This window comes from Pelophylax lessonae (genome assembly GCF_965119305.1).
Source record: "Pelophylax lessonae genome assembly, chromosome: 2".
NCBI classification, from domain to species: Eukaryota; Metazoa; Chordata; class Amphibia; order Anura; family Ranidae; genus Pelophylax; species Pelophylax lessonae.
This window is the reverse complement of record NC_138769.1, coordinates 696,210,395-696,231,916: the sequence shown is the minus strand read 5'-3', so window position 1 is coordinate 696,231,916 and position 21,522 is coordinate 696,210,395. Positions and strand designations below refer to the sequence as shown.

The 21,522-nt window shown below is 41.9% G+C and overlaps 1 protein-coding gene across 1 annotated transcript in view; it reads right to left on the bottom strand.

Annotated features, from left to right (window-relative positions):
- Positions 1-21,522, bottom strand: part of ME3 (malic enzyme 3) — a 306,056-nt gene that overhangs the window by 222,112 nt on the left and 62,422 nt on the right. Inside the window, exons 2-3 of the mRNA XM_082248513.1 lie at positions 16,793-16,926; positions 7,418-7,567 (exon numbers count right to left, since the gene is read on the bottom strand). Coding sequence (XP_082104639.1) covers positions 7,418-7,567; positions 16,793-16,926 — 284 coding nt within the window. The remainder of the gene's footprint in view (positions 1-7,417; positions 7,568-16,792; positions 16,927-21,522) is intronic.

Sequence of the window (21,522 nt, the reverse complement as noted above, 5' to 3'; positions counted from 1 at the left end):
GCTAAAAATTAACAGAGGTCAAATAGGAACTATTAAGAAAAAAATAAATAAATAAATAAATCTTACTTGTGAAGTTGCATACAGAGCATGTACCTCATATGCAAAAATGTCCTTACCTGAATAAAGGCTAAATAACATAAGAACATTTTAGACTTTGGTGGTAACAAGGGGGTTTGAATATTTGCTTAATTCCCAATTCTCCCAGAGACTCCAGTGGTGAGATTTCTCTGCAGCTTTCTATATATCTCCATTCCCTCTCACAAAGCTATTGTGGCTGTCGCTCTTCCACTTATTTAATTCCTTGTTGAATCAGTGGCATAAAAAAGGTATGTCTTGCAAGACTTAAATTTAGGTACACACATTATATCTAGTATTCCCTACCATTAGGCAAACTCCAACGGATGCAGACCATCAACCTGAAACACAGTGGGCAACCCAGTGAATAAACAGCAGAGGACATCCTTAATTAAATATTGTAGCAGAGCTCCAATACCCAGCCTAGGCATCTCCGCTGTATAATCCTAGAAGCTGAGGAAGTACTAACATATCCAAGGCAAAATCCCCCTCCAGTAACTGGATAACACACAGTTCTGGGAGTCAACTCATTTATTTGAACATTCTCACACAATATATACAGGAAGCATCCCCCTCCGGATCAGATTACCCCATTAGGTCAGGTGCCTGATTATATTATCATATGCCGATGGAATTGTGTACAGAAATAGAATTAACGTGGACTAATTATCTAGCCATCTGGACAGAAACAATATGTGAGTTCATTAACAATTACCTATGGGACAGACAAGCTTAACAGAATACACATCACACCTCAATACACAGACAATAGGAAGAGACCACTAGTGACAGACTGTCCATCTCTGACTCTGAAGAACATGGAACAGAGGCCAATGTGACCAGCTCTTTCAATGAACATGTTCAGAATCAAACAGGCCAGGAATAGTCTTCACATATTTCTCGAGATATATTTTAGTATATGTCCTGCCGAAGAGAGGACTTCTCGAGATATATAGTTGATAAATATTACTGTCCCATTTGAAGCAATCCAAACCATATTCTCAGTGTCCAAATATCCAGGGGTAAAAGTTTCATGATACAAGAAAACTGAGGCGTTTTAGACCCTGGGGACCTTAATCATAGAGGTGTCAACTTTGACTTAGGCCCCTACGGGCTAAAACGTATCAGTGTTTTCTTTTATCATTTAGCAGATACAGAACCAAAATTCTTTTTGGTTTTAATTTTATTCCCTATAGTTGAGCTTTAAGATGTTTAGAGCACCCTGGCTTTAGATCATAGCTGCATTACCCCACACTGCGACATATAATAAACCGTGCAGATTTTGGGTCACCTTATCTGAACCTTCTGTATTGTCTAAGTCACAAGATCAATGATAAGAGTATATAGGAAGTCCAAGCCCCGTACCATTTCCATGTTTTCCTAAGAGGACAGAACTTCCATTTTCCATTGCACGCTGATGACTTGGCTGGGACCCAGAAGATCAGTGCAGATAAAAAGCCGTAGGTAATGAGGTCAGGGATTATAAAAAAGACAGGCTTTTGATTTTTTTTTTTTTTTACGTTTTTGATTATTTTGGTTGAACTGGAAGATAGGGTTCATGTGGCGTGGAAGTCCCAAATGTGAAAAATAATAAATTGGCAGGATGCCGTTTTGGGCAGGGAGCCCCAATTCCATGGAAACCATCTAAACAATGTTTTATCTTCAGTTCAAGTGCTTTCTGCTGATCTAATGAGGTTTTTCCCTAATTTCCTACTGAATAATTGAGGTTTCCTGAAAAGCAAATTCCATCACAGTTCTCTTGTGAGTGCCGTACATTCTGTACATTAGTATTTCTTGTTTGCTTGCATTATAAGCCTAAAGTGAAACTGTGCTCTGGGAAATACCGTAGGCTTTCGTGTTCGGATTTCCATGCTTATTTCCTAAAGTGAATCTGTGTTATACACATTTTATTCTTTTTATTAAAATTCTTTGGACATACAACACCATGAGGAGTGTTTTTTCTGTATGATCTGAGGTCATCATCTGGCACCTGGAGAAGAACCGCAGGGTGACTGTTGGGAGAATCCTACGATCATATCGGTAACATATAGGAGTTCCTGCCTTATATTGACCCTTGTAATGAGGGTCAATACAGTCTGGTAAGAGGCTTCACGATTGGGTGCTGGTGGCGGTTCCTCTACCACTTACAGAAGATTTTCATTATACTCTCTCTGAATTTTCCTTTCCTTTTGGATATGGACATTAGTTGTTTGTCACGTATTAAGCACACCCATTTTCTATTGCTTTATTGATCTGATATTCAGGATCTTGTGTTGGCTGCTTATTTATGTGTTTGTGGGATTGAATTGAGGTTGGCGCAGTATATTACTATACCTGTGTAATAAACATGTCTATGAACATTTTTCCTGCAGGGTGTCAGTCCCATAAAATTTGTGTAGCCATAGCAATCTGAGACAAAAATTTAATTTGAAAGCAGATTTAAAACAAATGATGTTTTGTCCACCATTACCCCATGCTGCTACTAGAAGAAAATAAATATCAGACCCCCAAATGCTTTTTTGTCTCCTGAAGTGGCGTTTCTTCAGATTAGTATGGCTACCGACTCACAGGCCCCTATTTTTTTGGGCAAAAGCAGCTTCTGTGTGATTGGAAGGGATGAGCTTAGGAGTGTTTGCATACTAGTCCAAATCCACCAGAGCTATCCCGCCAGGAAGCGGTCTCTGTAGCCAAGGCATTCCCTTGCCCGCAGCCAAGCATATACAGTATAAAACAGGAAAAAATCTGCGTTAGGTCAAGCAAAAAGAACGAAATGGCAAGCAGTCACTTAACCAACTATGATACCAGCTGTAAATGATCATGTAATATATCGGACGTTCGGCCTGCCCCTGATAAGACGTCACCGATGACGAAACGGGAGTATTTTTGGAGTATCTCACCAAAAATAAAAAAGAATTCTGCGGGGGATTCCTAAAATCTGACTTGTGTCTTAGTGCAGACTTCCGGGAAAATCAGTCATCCAATCACACAAGCAGGAAAGGTTTCTGGGGGGTGTTCTGTACACCATTTATATACAGAACATCTCCAGGTAGCCATATCGTATTGCACTTTACAGAAAAATACAGCGGCTGCAGTATAAAAAGGAAAGGTAATTTTTAATAACCTTCAATTGCTTTATGACTTCTATCGCAATTGTATACGCTAGATTAATCTTTTTTTTTTTTATTTCCTAATTTTTTCCCATGAAAGTGGAATTACCCTTTAATATACTGGCTCCGGGGACCCAAAAAACGGAGAAGATCCGGCCCGGGTGAGGACAGCACTGGATCCCTGGACAGGTGAGTATCTTTATTACAAGTCATCAGCTATAGTAATTGTACCTGCTGATTCTAGAAAACCTGTTTGAAGAACCGCTTTAAAGTGCAGGGCACCTAGTTGTTACCCTCGTCAAAAGCACATACTGCCACTTCCCTGCTTTCCTGTTAAGCCCACCAGGAATGTTACTACTTAACGACCAATCACCAAGCACAAGTGCTATCACGGGAAGGAATGAGTCACATGCTCTGCTCCCCAGACCCGGAAGTATCAAACTTTCTACTTCGCCTTCTGGTGGCCAAACAGTAGTAGCAGGGCAACAAAGGAGTGAAGCTGGGGAAGTGGCACAAAGTTAAGCTGTTGCTTTGTAAATATGTGAAACACCAGTTCACTTTAAAGCAGACTGAAAGAAAAAAAAAAAGTATTTAGGCTACTTCACTGCTGAAAAGATTTGTACATCCCCCCCCCCCCCCCCACGATTAAATGTTGATTTTAGGTTTCAGAATTACTTAAAAATCCATATACAGTATATTTATATATTTCCTAAGGAGAATTTCCTGGAGGAGAATAAAATAATGGTAGTTGTAAATTTTATGTCGCACAGTATTTGAGAGACTGGTAATTAACCACTTGTCGACAGCCCTATAGCAGTTTTACTGCTATAGGGCCGCCGCGCTGTGCAGAATCCGATGTCCGCCGGCACCCGCTGATCGTTCTGTATACAGAATACACAATATTTGAGCGACTGTTAACTGCTGGCCGACCGCCCTATAGCAGTTTTACTGCTACAGGGTGGCCACGCAGGATCACGTGTATATATAGGTGATCCTGCACTTCTAAGTATCGGGCACAAATGCGCGCTGCCGGTGGCTCACTCCCGCTGTGCTTTCTACCCAGCAGGAGCTGATCAGCAGGTCCCATGGACCCGATGTCCGCCGGCACCCGCTGATCATTCTGTATATAGAATGCACAATATTTTTATAGTTTTACTGCTACACGGCAGCCGCGCTGCGCAGGATCACATATATATGTGAACTTGCACTTCCAGGGAATCAGGCGTGAGTGCGCATAGCTCGCTCCGGCTGTAATTCTACACAGCGGGAACTGATCAGCAGGTCCCGTGGACCCGATGTCCGCCAGTAACCCGCTGATCGTTCTGTATACAGAATGCACAATATTAGAGCGACTGTTAACTGCTGGCCGACCACCCTATAACAGTTTTACTGCTACAGGGTGGCCACGCAGGATCACGTATATAGGTAATCCTGCACTTCTAATTAATGGGCGCAAGTGCGCGCTGCCGGTGGCTCGCTCCCGCTGTGATTCTACACAGCGGGAGCTGATCAGCAGGACCCTCGGACCCGATGTCCGCCAGCACCCGCTGATCGTTCTGTATACTGACAGAATGCTGATCTGCCATTGTAAACAAGGCAGATTGCCATTCTGTCAGTACAGAAGGCAAGAATCCTGTGTTTCTGTATAGCAGGAACATGGATCCATGCCTTCCACTAGTAAAAGACCTCCCCCACTACACTGTATCACCAGCTAGGCACACAGTTAACCTTTTGAGCACCCATGATTTTAACCCCTTCCCAGCCAATGTCATCAGTACAGTGACAGTGAATATTTTTGGCAGTACAGTGACAGTGAATATTTTTGGCACTTATCACTGTATTAGTGTCACTGGTTCCCAAAAAGTGTCAAAAGTTTCAGTTAGGTGTCTGTTTTGTCAGCCGCAATATCACAGTCCTGCCATAAGTAGCTGATCGCCGACACAACTAGTAAAAAAAATAAATAAAAATTCCATAAATATATTCCATAATTTACAGACGCTATAACATTTGCACAAACCAATCAACATACGCTTATTGGGACTTTTTTTTTTTTTAACCAAAAATATGTAGCACAATACATATTGGCCGAAACTGATGAAGAAATTAGATTTTTTTACATTTTTTTTATTAGATATGTTTTATAGCAAAGAGTAAAAAAATATTGTTTTTTCTTGTTTATAGCGCAAAAAATAAATACTGCAGAGGTGATCACATACCATCAAAAGAAAGCTCTATTTGTGGTTTGTGGGGAAAAAAAGAGAACATAAATTTTTTTTGGTTGGTTACAGTGTCACACGACTGTGCAATTTTTGAAATAATGCGGTGCCGTATCGCAAAAAATTACCTGGTCATAAAGGGCGTCATTTCTTCCGGAGCTGAAGTGGTTAAACTTATATTTTTAGTAAAAAAATACACTATAAATTTTAATGAACACAAGTACACTGTAATCCTTATTGAAGAATTAAAAAAAAAAAGACTGTTGAGTAAAATGATTCCATATATGTCAAGTGTTTAAAACTGTGCATACCTAAAAAATGTTGACAAACCAAAAGTATCCAAAACTGAAAATATGCGGCATTTTAAAAACTTTTACAGCTCATTATTTATAGTTAACCATAAAAGAGCACTTTTTAAAATCTGTTTTTATATACCGTATTCCACAGTGACTGACACAGTCAGCAGACTGTGAAAAAGTGGCAGCCACCAGTAGGTTGGTTTGCAAACAAAGCACATGTGATGACTGGACCAGCTGTCACAGTGTTTATGATCCAAGTAGTGCAGTTTCCAAATAACTAGTCTCAGTCTCCATTCACACCACCGCGACTTGTCAGGCGACTTGTCAGCCTGACAAGTTGCGGTCCCTCGCTGTCCATTGACTGCTACAGGACCCGTTCTAATAGGAGTGACACAAGTCGCTCCGACTTAGAAAAAGGGTCCTGTACTACTTCGGGACGACCTCGGAGCGACTTGTATAGCCATTCACTATATGAAGTCTGTGCAAGTCGCGCCGAAGTCGCGGTGCACGCGACTTCACAGGTCGCACCCGAAGTAGTGCCGCTTCAGTGTGAATGCGGTCTAATAGCCGGTTCACACTACCACGACCAGAAAGTCGCCCCATGAAGGAGCAACTTTTTAGCAGAGACTTGTAAGAGACTTACAGTAAATGATAGGCGACTTTGTCTGTGGGGAATGCCAGGCTAATCTATTTCTTCTTCCTGGAAATTCTGATCACAGTCGCTTGAAAATAGATAAGGATACGATTTAGAGGCAACTCCCATTGAAGTCTATGGGCACAAGTCGGATAGAGGTCACCTTGAAGTAGTACAGGAACCTTTTCTGAAGCCGGTGCGACTTCAGTAGTGCATATTAAAACGGCTCTCATTCATTTACATTGAATTTGTGTTGACAAGAGACTTGGGGCAACTTGAGGGCACACAAGTCCCCAAGTCGGAGTAGTGTGAAACGGCTCCAATGCTGGCCATACAATCGTAACTAAAAATGTTTTTGTTCGAATTTTGCACCATTAGTGGGCCACAGCAATGGCCGATTTTTGTGCACCCATCGAATTTGAGTGACCGGGCATGTTAGAAATGTTTTGAAAAACAAACAATTTCTAATCAATGATGGGACTTTATGTAAGAAATATAATGAAAAAAAAAAATGCGCGTGAGTGGTGGGCTGAAAAAAATTTTGTTTGGAATTTGACCCATGTATGACCCGCATAAAAGACTGGCAGCTGTCATTGACAGCACTGCCTTAGGACCAGAAGCGGGCACAGGTGGAAAAAAACCTACATTAAACATTCTCTGAACAGGGGCCTCCATGCCCAAGAACATTACTCTTTGGGATTGCGGTCATGAAGATTTTACAAGCAGGGCCTGCTGTTACCCTGCTGTTACTGACAGAGAGTTGTGTCATCTCTTGTTCGGCTATTCTGCTATTGTAGAAGAGTGGTCAGCTGCTTTCCTACAGTTGGACAGAGATGTGGTATCAGCAGAAGCTGGCCAATATGGGGTGATGGAGTCTAAAAATGCTCAAGCAACCAGGGTTAAAAGAGCTAATATAATAGTTCATAGGCACCTTAGTCAAATGCCTACAAAATGGGCTTTGAGTATGGAATGTTCACAAAGCTGCTTATAGGTGCCCAAAGCCTATGCCTGCTATGACAGAAGAAGCATTGCATTATACTTTACACAATGTATGTGCTGGAAACCATCCAATAACACATTTCTCACCGTGGTCTTCTGAAGGCCAAGCCGTACTGCTGACATGCCAAGCCCACCGTGGGTGTGTATACAATAGGCATGAACCTCTCGATGTCTGAAGTCAGCACGCGATAGAAGAGCTTCTCATTCCTGTCTTGCAAAGTCATCAGGATGATGTATCTGAAGGTTAACAGAAGGGAAAGTTAAAACAGAACCCCCATTGCCGTATGTAAACCATGTCCTGGTTTTTTTTCTTTGCAATGAAACTTTATATACTGTGTGGTCAATTTTGAGCTATGGACCTCCTAGTTTGGTTTCTGGTGGTTGTGGCAACCAGATAATATTTAACTAGTTACAGTGAAAAAGTGAGAATAAAACAAATTTATATCTATAGCTCCAACTCTTCTGGCATGTCTCTTTTATCTGTCAATAAGCAATACGTCTATTCTATATTTAGTAACAGGTCAAGATAAGCCATGGAGATGGTTATGTAATGTAATTAAAGCTCTTTTTTTTCTTGTTCTGGACATATGTTGTATTGTTCCATAAATTAAGACCATGTATCAATGTCATTGGTATTTTTCCACGTTCGACGTAGCATAGGCCTGTGGGGGGGGGGGGGGCAAACTTGAGCACAAAAACAGACCTATATGGAACCCTAAACTTGCTGCTGTATCTCATGACAATCAATCACTGATGCCACCCATGGACACAGCTCTAATGAAGGTGGTTTTCAAAGCTGTGAAGTGAACTGGTCCTAGTTGGAGCTGTGGTTTAGCTTTCCTGGGCAGGGATGAGCTTGTGCAGGTTAGGACTAGGATGAAAATCCATGTGTTAGAGCCCACCAGAATGTGGTCACCAGTATAGGTTACTTATCTGCAGCTGGGGCTTTCCTTGCCCTGCAATGGCACATGTAGATGCCCTTTGTATACGTGCAGCTGTGGTGAGGAGAATGCCCCAGCCAAAGATGAATGGCCTATATATGTGGGTTCGGATCCCAGTCTGAACATGCTTGACCTCATCACTACTCCTGGGGTTCAGAGGGATTTAAGCCCAAAAAGCCAACAAATCCATGAGAAAATTGCATACGTATAAAAGCAGCCCTACAATGAGGGCGGATGGCCTTAAGTTCTGCCTTAAAGCCTACGTGCAGTTAAAAAATAAACAAAAAAAATTAGCACTTACTATGTACTTAAAATGCACTGTGGAGTATGTGGTAACCCGAGTTCAAATTACATTTGTAAAGAAGGGCACTGTGCTTTGTGCTTTGTGTGTGTGTGTGTGTGTGTTAACCCAGCCCACCCACGGATCTAAATTCTACTGGTTCAGCAAGGGCCGCACAAATTTCCCTGTATGGGCACCCTGGTTGTACGCATGTTGATCCTTTGATTGACTTGTATACAACGAGCCTGTTAAGGTTTTTCTGAACGATTAGTGCCGCAGGCCATAAGCCGGCAACATTAATCACAAATTGGTTCCCTGTCGACAGAACACAATAGCGCAGTGGGAGGGATTGCCAACAATCAGTGTTGATGGGGAAATCGAGCAATTTTCTTGCTTCCACAGGTGGAAGGAAAGAAAAGTGCATAAAGTATGTGCTGCTTTACTCCATTTTTTACATAGTTACAATGGACCAACTATTGTATGTATAAACCATACCTGTGGGATCCCTCTAGTTACTGAAAATCACTGTAGTAGACATGGCTGCTCCAGTGACCTCCACTTGCTCTTCAGTCCCAAGCTGAGTGGCTGGCCTGCTGCATTGTGAACACAGGTGGGCCGCTAAGCACAGGTTACATTCAGAGAAGGCTTTGTATTTTTGCAAAAATTGCACAGCATTCCCTGATCAGAGGAGGTGGAGAGCGTGATGTCACCTACCTGCCTCTCCACCTCATCCAATCAGAGAACACTTTGCATTCATTGAGAGAATGCAAAGCAATCTCTGAATGGGGCCCGAGCTAAGCGGCCGACTTGTGTTATGATGCAACAGGGCAGGTGCTTGACATGGGACCCAGAGGCAAGTGGAGATCAAAGGTGTGTACTAGAGTGATTTCCAGCTTCTAGAGGGAATCCCACAGGTTTGGTATGTACAGTGGGGATCGAAAGTTTGGGCACCCCAGGTAAAAATTTGTATTAATGTGCATAAAGAAGCCAAGGAAAGATGGAAAAATCTCCAAAAGGCATCAAATTACAGATTAGACATTCTTATAATATGTCAACAAAAGTTAGATTTTATTTCCATCATTTACACTTTCGAAATAACAGAAAACAAAAAAATGGAGTCTGCAAAAGTTTGGGCACCCTGCAGAGTTATTATCTTGTACTGCCCCCTTTGGCAAGTATCACAGCTTGTAAATGCTTTTTGTAGCCAGCCAAGAGTCTTTCAATTCTTGTTTGAGGTATCTTTGCCCATTCTTCCTTACAAAAGTCTTCCAGTTCTTTGAGATTTCTGGACTGTCTGTGACGCACTGATCTTTAAGGGCTATCCATAGATTTTCAATCATGTTGAGGTCAGGAGATTGTGAAGGCCATGGCAAAACCTTCAGTTTACGCCTCTTGATGTAATCCCCTTTCGAGGTGTGTTTAGGATCATTATCCATTTGTAGAAGCCATCCTCTCTTTAACTTCAGCTTTTTCACAGATGGCATCACGTTACCATCCAAAATTTGCTGAAATGTTATTGAATCCATTTTTCCTTCTACTTGTGAGATGTTCCCTGTGCCACTGGCTGCAATACAACCCCAAAGCATTGATTGATCCACTCCCGTGCTTAACAGTTGGACAGAGGTTCTTTTCATTAAATTCTGTGCCCCTTCTTCTCCAAATGTACCTTTGCTCATTCTGGCCAAAAAGTTCAATTTTAACCTCATCGGTCCACAGAACTTGTTTCCAAAATGCATAAGGCTTGTCTATATGTTCATTTGCAAAGTTCAAACGCTGATTTTTGTGGTGAGGACGTAGAAGAGTTTTTCTTCTGATGATTTTTCCATGAAGACCATATTTGTACAAGTATCTCTTTATAGTGGAATAGTGTACCACAACTCCAGTGTCTGCCAGATCTTTCTGGAGGGATCGTGCATTCAAACGTGGGTTTTGAATTGTTTTTCTCACAATCCTGCGAGCTGTTCTGTCTGATATTTTTCTTGGTCTTCCAGATCTTGCTTTAACTTCCACTGTTCCTGATGACTGCCATTTCTTAATTACATTCCGAACAGAGGATATTGACATCTGAAAACGCTTTGCTATCTTCTTATAGCCTTCTCCAGCTTTGTGAGCGTCAACTATTTTCAGTTTCAGTTTTCTAGACAACTGCTTAGAAGATCCCATGGTGTTGATTGTTGGGGCAAGGTCAGATGAGTCTGGGCATTTAAAACCTTTGAGATTGACATCACCTGGTCTTCCCAGATGATGATTGAGAACAATCCACGACACTGGTAGGCCTCAGCCTTGCAAAGGGGGCAGTGAATGCTATAAATTCTGCAGGGTGCCCAAACTTTTGCAGACGCCATTTTTTTGTTTTCTGTAATTTTGAAAGTGTCAACGATGGAAATAAAATCTAACATTTGTTGACATATTTTAAGAATGTCTAATCTGCAATTTGATGCCTTTTGGAGATTTTTCCATCTTTTCTTGGCTTCTTTATGCACATTAATACAAATCTTTACCTGGGGTGCCCAAACTTTCGATCGCCACTATATATATATATATATATATATATATATATATATATATATATATACATATACATATACATATACATACATACATACATACATACACATATATTAATAATAATAATAATAATATTGACATAATAAATTATATCAATATTATTCATCAACACCCACTTCTCACTATTTGAGAGGGGTAGATCAGCAATGAAACACATCATTACTTGTAGGTGTAAAATATTATTTTGTATAAAGAATTAAACATGAACAGCTTAGTTACTGGTAAGGAAATATTACATAAAACAAAAACTAGAGGCATACAAAAAAACTAAAAAGAAAAAAAAAAAAAACACACAAAGATTTACAGTGATAACTGGTACTATCAAATATCCCCCTATTGAATGGGGTAGAAGTGGGTGTTAATAATATTGATATTATTTATTAATGTCCATATTATTATTTGTTTAACCCCCTCTCATCCGCGCTACAGCCTATATACGGCTGCAGCGCGGACTTGAATTTTCGGGAGGCCTCCAGTGACACGCCCCCCCGCGCGCTCCCGCGTGCGCGCATCGGGGAGAATCTGTGTTGGCCGTGTCCCTTGGACACGGCCGATCACAGATCGTGGTGAATGGCCAATCACAGCGGCCATTCACCACGTGATCAAGCCTTCCAATGAGAGATGATCTCATATGTAAACATATGAGATCATTTCTCATCGCCGGCGCTCCTTCCTCACACAGACACTGCAGTGTGAGGAAGGAGGGGGAGCCGACAGCCGCTGGGGACACAGACAAATGTAATCAGGGCACTGATCACCAGTGCCCTGATTACTGAAGGTAAAAAAACCACACACATTGCCCCCCCATCAGTGCCCACAGTGCCCGCCATCAGTGCCCCCATCAATGCCCACAATCAGTGCCCATAGTGCTGCCAGTCAGTGCCCATCAGTGCCTGCTCATCTAGGCACTGATGAGCACTGACTGGCAGCACTATGGGCACTGAGTGTGGGCACTGATGGTGCTGCCCATCAGTGCTCATCAGTGCCGCCCATCAGTGCTCATCAGTGCCACCCGTCAGTGTCCATCAGTGCCATCCGCCAGTGCCCATCAGTGCCCATCAGTGCCGCCCGTCAGTGCCACCTCTCAGTGCCCAGCAGTGCCACCTCTCAGTGCCCAGCAGTGCCACCTCTCAGTGCCGCCTATCAGTGCTCATCAGTGCGGCATATTAGTACCTCCTCATCAGTGCCCATAAGTGCCGCCTCATCAGTGCCCATAAGTGCCCATAAGTGCCACCTCATCAGTGCCCATCAGTGCAGCCCATCAGTGCCCATCAGTGCAGCCTCATCAGCGCACATCAGTGAGGGAGAAAAATTTATTTTCAAAATTTACTCGCAGAAAATAAGAAAAACTGTTTTTTTTTTCAAAATTTTCTGTCTTTATTCTTTTTTTTTGTAAAAAATAAAAAACCCAGAGATGATTACATACCACCAAAAGAAAGCTCTATTTGTGTGAAAAAAATGATAAAAATTTCATATGGGTACAGTGTAGCATGACCGCGCAATTGTCATTCAAAGTGTGCGAGCGCTGAAAGCTGAAAATTGGCCTGGATGGGAAGGGTGTTTAAGTGCACAGTAGGCAAGTGGTTAAATCCCACCTGATTTTAATACAAGAGCATTAGACACTTAACGGAACAGTGGCATGCCTTACAAAATGTGTATTGCGCTCTGCAGAAAGAACTCTGTGGCTCACTGCAGACTTCATAGCAAAGTTTTGAATGGATTGTAAAATGCCTACCATGGTGTATACTGTATATCCCTGTAAAGTATAATGAAAAGCGGATAGCAATTTACGCCCTTTACTATATCAGCCTTAAGTGGATGTTCCTTCATTACTTCCACAGTCGTTAAGGCAAAATGATTATCGGGGAGGTTATTAGTGTGACCTGGCCAGTTATTACAAATCTGAAATAAAAATGAATCTAATCCATGTCTTTAATATGGTATTCTGTCACCACATAAAGGACTGAGATAGAATGGATGTAGATATATTCATTAGGATTCCTAATCCATTAGCCATGGCTTGTATGAGAAATGGAGATTATTATGTAAATTACAGGTACAGAACACAGGACAACCTTCAAGGCAAATATTCCCTTGTCTTGCAGATTGTCCAAGTTTCTGTTTTTTTACCTGCAATTTCCATAATAATCTCCATTTCTCATACAAACCACAGCTAATGGATTAAAAGGAATCCTACTGGATTTATCTACATCTGTTATATTTCAGTCCTTTAGAGGGAACAAACACACCATGATAAAGATATTGATTGAGTTAATTTGCTGTATTACTAACTGATTGCAGTTTGCAAAAAGGGAGAGAGACATACTGTATATTGTCCTTGGATTAAAACACACTTGTCTATTTGGAAATACTCTATAGGTTTGATTCTTAAAGTGATTGTAAACCCTTAATTTTTTTTTTTTTATACCACCACATCAAACCTGCTCTGTGTAATGGTGTTTTGCAAGGAGTATCCCCGATCCTCCTCTTCTGGGGTCCCCCGTCGGTGTTCATGGCTCCTACTCGCTGCCGAGTGCCCCCATAGCAAGCTGCTTGCTATGGGGGCACTCGTGCAAGCTCACTCCTGAGCCAGGCTCTGTGTGTCCATAGACACACAGATCACAGCTTGACCTCGCCCCCTGCTCCCTCCTCGCTGGATCTGATTGGCAGCAGCAGGAGCCAAGGGCTCCCGCTGCTGTCTCTGAGCCAATTAGGAGGGAGTGAGCCAAGAGCCACTGCCCTCATGTACATTGTGCTTGAGATGTAAGTATAAAGTGGAGCTGGGGGTAGCTTCATTAGGTTTTTTACCCCAATGCAGAAAATGGTAAATGGTAGTTAAGTATTTAGCCTTTAGAACCACTTTAAGCAAAGTTGAACTTTTACAGAACATACAGTGAAGTAAGACACTTGTGGACCCCTGCAATCAAATATAGAAATATATCATATATATAACAAATCTAAGATATGAGATTTATTGCTACACCAGAATAGGTCACCATTATATTGAATACTTCTAAAGGATAGACCCAATGCAATGTAGCAATATATCTTATATGAATTTAAATGAATAAAAGTGTATATTTTAACTAATTACTTGCAGAGGTAACAGTCTAAGCCTAATAAAGTAAATTTTTCTTGTAAAGTTAAAACAATGGTTATAGAAAATATCCCCCCCCCTTAAAATAATCACATTGTGTTGCTTTGAACCCTGAAAAGCAGACACAGTTTTTGTTTTATCCAGCTATAACATCCAAGTGAAAGACATAATACCAACATGTGAGAAAAAAAATAAATGTAAAAACAGAATGAACAAGTTGGAAAAATAATCACTCTCCTCCTAAAAATGACTGGTAAACTCAATCAGGTCTAGCTAATCACCTTCTCAATGGCACACAAAGCCATGTGACTTTCAACTGTGATCGGCTGTGGTCATTTTGATTGGCTCAGCATGAAAACAGCTTTCCTGGAGCATTTCAGTCCCTGATAAGTGCAACTGAAGCAAACAATCAACAACTATAGGTGGCAAGGCACTGTAACCAGGATAAAGTTGTGGACAGGCACGTCAGGAGATAGATCCCAAAAAAATTCAAAGGCTTTATCAATGTATAGAAGCACGGTGATGTCTATTATTAGGAAGTGGAAGGTATTTAGTACAACGTAGACCCTCCCAGGATAAAAGAGCCAGGAGGAAATTGGTCAGAGAGGCTACCAAGAGGCCAACAGCAAATCTGAAGCAGTTGCACGAATTTATGACAGAGTGGTCATTGTGTTCATGTGACAACAATATCACAAATTCTCCACAAAACGTGGCTTGTATGGGAGTGTTGAAAGAAAAAACCCACTCCTCAAGAAGGACCACATGCAGTAATGACGGAGCTTTGCTAAAACGCACCTTGAAGATTCTGAGGTTTATGGTCAGGTGGGACTAAAATTTATTATTTTGCCTCAACACCAAACGATAGGTCTGGCGGAAATCGAATACAGGTCCCCATCCAAATAGCACCATTCCTATAGTAAAGCATGGAGGAGGTAATATCCTGTTATGGGGGTGTTCCTCTGCAGCAGGGACTGGAGCACTTGTCAGGATAGAAGGAAAAATGGATGGGGCAAAATACCATCAAATTCTTGATGAAAATCTGCTTCCCTCTGCCAAAAAGTTGTTAATGGGAAGAAGGTTTATCTTCCAACATGACAATGACCCTAAGCACACAGCAAAAATGACCACACAGTGGTTGAAGGAGAAATGTCCTTGCATGGCCTAGTCAGAGCCTAGACTTGAGGCCGAGTTCACACCTCCGTGTAGAGCTGCTCACAGCAGGGGTCCAGTGTGTTCCGGTTCACCTTTTCAGATCCGATTTCAGTCCAAACTTTTTGCTGAATTTGGACCTGAAACAGATTAGAAGACGCACAAGACTCCTGTGCAATTTGCTCCGCAACCGTCCTGGAGCGGTGTGAATCGGTTCCATTGAGAGCCAGTCACAGGCTCCTGACATGCAAATTGGATGCGGGGAAACGCATCCAATTCACATAAGTGTGAGCCCAGCCTAAATCCCATTGAAAATCTGTGAAATTACTTGAAGACTGCAGTCCACAAACGGTCACCATCAAATTTAAGGCTGGATACACACTATACAAGTTTTATTGTTTGATTTCTCTTAGATTTATCTTTAACTATGTAGTGCAAGGGCCTGCCTGACTGCATACAAATTGAAAGTGTTTAGGTTTGACCTTATATTATATGGTTTTGGTAAATCTAAAGGAGAAAATCTAAAGACAATTGTAAAGTGTGTATTCAGCTTTAAACTGAACGTGAGCAGTTCTGCAAAGGAGAGTGGGCAAATATTGCAAAGTCTAGATGTGCAAAGTTAGTAGAGACATCCCAACAGACTAAAGGCTCTAATTTAAGCAAAAGGTGGTTCAACAAAATACTGGAACAAGGGGTGATCCTTTCTCCAACTCTGTTTTTGAATTTTTTTACCCGACATGTTGGTGTTATAGCTTTCACTTGGATGTTATAAGTTGCACTGACTAGATACAGCTGGATAAAACAAAAAAAAAAAACTTTGTCTCTCTTCGTTTCAGGCTTCAAAGCAACAAAATGTGATTTTAACCACTTGCCGAATGCCGCCACATCAGCGCTGCCTCATCAGCGCCTATCAGTTCCACCTATGAGTGCCGATCAGTGCAGCACATCAGTGCCCATCAGTGCAGCCTCACCAGCACACATCAATGAAGAAGAAAAATTACCCGTTTGTAAAATTTTATAACAAACTATGAAAATGTTGTTTTTTTCTTAATTTCTTTTTACATTTTTGGTCTTTTATCGTTTGTTTAGCAAAAGTTAAAAAACCCAGTGGTGATTAAATACCACCAAAAGAAAGATCTATTTGTGTGAGAAAAAAAAAAATGACAAAAATTCAATTTGGGTACAGTGTTGCATGACCGCGCAATTTTCATTCAAAGTGTGAGAGCGCTGAAAGCTGTAAATTGGCCTGGGCAGGAAGGGGGTGAAAGTGCCCGGTAGGCAAGTGGTTAAGCAATAAAGTGCTGCCTGTGTTATAATGGAACACGGTAAAAAAAAAAAAACACAACTGCTTCTATCTGCCAGCAGTTACCCAGCTGGAACCCGGCCACACACATCTCAAATGAAAATTAAACAAACTTTAAACATACTTGTCCAGATCGCTGGCCTTTGTTTCATAACTCTTGATGACACGCAGAGCTTGTACATCTTGGCTCAGGAAACATGGAGGAAGGAGGCCGTGAATGCCAAGTTGCAGACGTTCTTCAAGTGTGAATGCCATTCCCTGACAAAACACAGACACACAATATTGTAATGACCACACCTGTAATGTTATAGAAACAACGCCTTCTCTATATTCAAGAAAATTAATGGGTTAAAAGTGGTTAATTACATTTAAAGCTTAAATCTTCTAGATTGTAAGCTCTAACGAGCAGGGCCCTCTGATTCCTCCTGTATTGAATTGTATTGTAACTGTATTGTCTTCCCTCATATTGTAAAGCGCTGCGCAAACTGTTGGCGCTATATAAATCCTGTATAATAATAATAGCTACATGCAAAAAACGGGAAAATACACATTTACAATACATATAAAGAGAGCGGTGTTATGTGTCAAAGGATTTTATTATTCTGTTCAGCCAGTCCTGAGATCCACACATGCAACCACACAGCAGAGCCAGCTAAGCAATACAGCAGGGTGGCCTATCTGCCCCAGCCTGTGATCGAACAAAGTAATAGCAATAGAAAGAAAGATCAAGCTTATTGTTGATATAGGTCAGTCAAAGACTCTCTGCCACATCCCTCAATACTGTGCAAAGGAAGAACGAACCCCATTGGGACTTTACAGTAAATAGTGTCAAAATGCAAGTATAAAATCAAAAAGTTTTTATTAGATACATAAAGTAAACATGATGAAACTCACGATACACTTTAAAGAGGTTGTACACCGAGAAAAAAATTTTTTCTCTTCTTTACATCCTGAAAGAGAAACCCATAATGAACTAGTATGCATCGCATACTAGCTCATTATGAAATACTTACCTTAGAACGAGCCCCCGCCGTGCCGTCCGCTTACCTGTATGACGGGCGACATGTATAGTCGCCCGTCTTCCGGGATCGCGGCATCCGGCCATCTGATTGGCCGGAGCCGCGGTGACGTCACTCCCGCGCACGCGCGCGGGAGCCGACGGTCACGGCACGGGGCTCTGAAGGAACGGCACGATCTGCCGTTCCTTCAGAGCGCATGCGCCAGTGACGTCACTGGCTGCATTAAAGGTAAATATCTCCTAAACGGTGCATGTTTAGGAGATATTTACAGTACCTATAGGTAAGCCTTAATATATGCTTACCTATAGGTACAACTTCCTGAGGAGGGTTTACTTCCTCTTTAAGAACAATGAATAAATCATCATACAGTGTCGTACAGAGCTGATAACATCCACCTAACCACTTGCCGACCAGCCGCCACCTATATACAGCAGCAGGTTCCCGCAAATCGCCGTACCTGTATGGCGGTCCGCGGGAGTGATCCTGGGGGGCGCTCGTGCACCCACTTACCCGCGATCGCTCCCTGTGAAGAGAGAGCGGTGGTCTGCTGTTGTAAGCACAGCAGACGGTTGTTCTCTCAGCAATGAATGCCGAGCTCCTGTGTTCCTCCTATTTACAACACAGGTCTCTGTATTGATTTTACAAATCCCCCCCCCAGTTAGAAAACACCCCCCAGGCTCACACTTAACTCTTTGATCGCCCCTGGGTTAACCCCTTCCTTGCCCGTGTCATTATTACAGTAACAGTGCATATTTTTAGCACTGATTACTAGTGATCGACCGGTATAGTTTTTTTCATTGCCGATACCGATATTTTGGTCATCGCGTAACGGCCGATATTTTTGTACATTTAAAAAAAATATATATATTTTTTATTTATTTTTTTACTTGAAAGGTACTGTTGTGGAGGGATCTGGGGGTCTAAAAGACTCCAAAATCCTCCTCTGCACTTAAAAGCATTCAAAAACGCCAAGTTTGTCTGTTTTGAATGCTGTCATTTTTTGGAATCTGGCGCCGAGTACCCGGGAGTGATGTCATGAGATGAGGTGGGATGAGCGCAATGTACTCTGTCTACAGGCGTAATGACAGATATAGTTACATAGTAGTTGAGGTTGAATAAAGACAACAGTCCATCCAGTTCAACCTGTACAAGTGTGTGTCAGTGGCCTGATCATTTCCCATAACCCTGAATGTTGTGATCTGTGAGATGCACATCCCAGAGACTTTTAAAAGTAGCCATACTCTCCACAGCTACCACCAATTGTGGAAGAGAATTCCACATTCTCCCCGTCCTTACAGTGAAGAACCCCTTATGCAGTTTAAGGTTAAACCGCCTCTCCTCTAATCTCATTGTGTGGCCACGTGTCCTCTTACACTCCTTGAGACTAAAATCATTTTTTTTCCTATGCTGGAATCACCATTGAGGTATTTGTAAATTGCTATCATGTCCCCTCTCAGGCATTTCCTCTCCAAGGAGAATAAATTAAGCGCTTGTAATCGCTCCTCGTAATTAAGGTCCTCCAATCCCCTAAATCGTTTAGTTGACCTTCTTTGGACTCTCTCCAGTTCCAGCACATCCCTTCTGAGGATTGGTGACCAGAACTGGACAGAATACTCCAGATGTGGGCGGACCATGGTTTTATAAAGTGGTAGGATTATAGCTTTATCTCTGGAATACATCCCCTTCCTTATGCATGCCAATATTCTCCTGGCTTTGACAGCTGCAGCTGGACATTGCATGCTATTACTTAGTCTATGTTCTACTAGAACCCCCAAATCCTTCTCCATTCTGGATTCCCCCAGAGGTTCCCCCCCAGAGCATAATTTGCATTTATGTTTTTAGCCCCCAAGTGTAATACCTACACTTCTCCACATTAAACCTCATTTGCCATCTAGTTGCCCACTCTATCATTTTGTTCAGGTCATTCTGTAAGATTTCTATATCTTGATGAGAAGTTATTGCCCTGCATATTTTTGTGTTATCAGATAAAACGGAGATTGAGCTACTGATCCCGTCCTCAATGTTATTGATGAATAAATTGAACAAAACTGGTCCCAGGACTGAGCCTTGGGGGACCCCCCTTTACCACTCCAGACCAGTCTGAGTACACGTTATTTATCACCACCCTTTGGACACGCCCCTGTAACCATTTTTCTTGTAGTCGACATATCAGTATACATAATCATTTGATAGAAAAATAATATAAGTAGTATATTTACAGGTACATTCACATAATTTTCATGAAGGAAGCATGTACCCACATTATATGATCAGATTCAGTAATTGCATGATACACCTGGATGAAACGCGCCCCGTTGCATTACAGACTTCTAATGAGGGCAGCCAAAGGATTGGAGCGCTGATGGTAAATGGGAAGAAATAGCCAACTAGGGGCACTGCAAACCAAGCAAACAGGAGCTCACGAGGATCACATGAAAGGGAAGGCCATTCCTGATATTAAAGAGAAATATATGCACACATATAGGACCCAGCATACATATGCAGAACCTATGTTCTAAAATAATCTACTCCCCCAAAAAGGTAAAATGGGGGAGGGGAGTGACAGTGCACTGTAAGTGCACCATAGTAATAAATCCAAGGCTGAGTATAATCGAACAATCGAGTGGCTACTTACATTAAAAGGTGGCTAGATAGCGATGGGATGCATGGATTGTGAACAGTTGATCACCGATCCAACATGTGACTGGGTCCCCCTATATATGTGCATACAACAAGTGGTATAAAATAATATGTGGAGTGTCATGAGTGGGGGAACATCAGATGGTCCTGGTACAGAGGTGTGGGGAGTAAATCAGGCCCACCAAAGGGGAGCCCCATACAACCCCAAATCCGTCTCCAGTGGACTAACAACCACATCTTGGTGTCCGCTATGATCCCCCGGCCCGGCAGCGTATGGCGCTGCCGCGCATGCGCTGTGGAGCAGCGTCCGACGTCATCGGGGCGCCAACATGCAAAAACAAAGTAACAGCAGTAGGCTGATAAGGATTCCCTCCTCTCGGCATGTTTCTTGCCATCACATCTACAGTTCAGTACTCCTCAATGGCTCAAATATTACCCCACCCTCTCCAAGTCGGAGTTCCACTGCCCAGGGAAAAAACTCATACCAAGTCAAATGAAGGCGTTTCTACTATCTGCACATGCATTTAATGACAACAGTGGTTATAAACTATCTCAATCAACATGAACTATTTTTAATCCTAATGCTAGGCTGCTAGCATTAGAAAATAGAAAAGAAGGTATGGTATATTTTATGGTTTTAGGGCCAGTTCACATCACATGCAGTCCACTGTGTTTTTTTTCTGCACTGAAAACACATGGAAAGTAGGGTATATGGCTCACACCAATGCAGTCAATTCCAGGGTGTTCCAGCCTCAGAAAAAAAAAAAAAAAAAGTAGAATTTTTATGCACTGGGCTATACTGGAATGCGGTAAAAGGTATCAAAAACACACTGGAACGCATCAAAAAATCACCGGACCCAGTACAGTGAAGAAAAAAAGGAAAACACAGGAACAAAAAAGCATCTGGAATGCATTTGAAAACACGTCAAAAACGTTTTATAAATGTGCATGCAGAAACACATCGAGAACGGTTGTGGAGTGGGTTTTTGGGGTGTGAACAGCTCTTCATTTCTTTTTTACATTTCTTCAGTGGTTTCCAGTCTAGGCCAAAATGATGTCACACATATCAGGAGTCTTCGTGAGCATTTTTTTCCCCCGTTTCATCTGGAGGAGGGGTGTTCTCAACTATGTACATCCTCCTGCCTACATACCTGAGCTAAAAGGCAGATGGATTCCAGAAAGTAAATGCTTCATA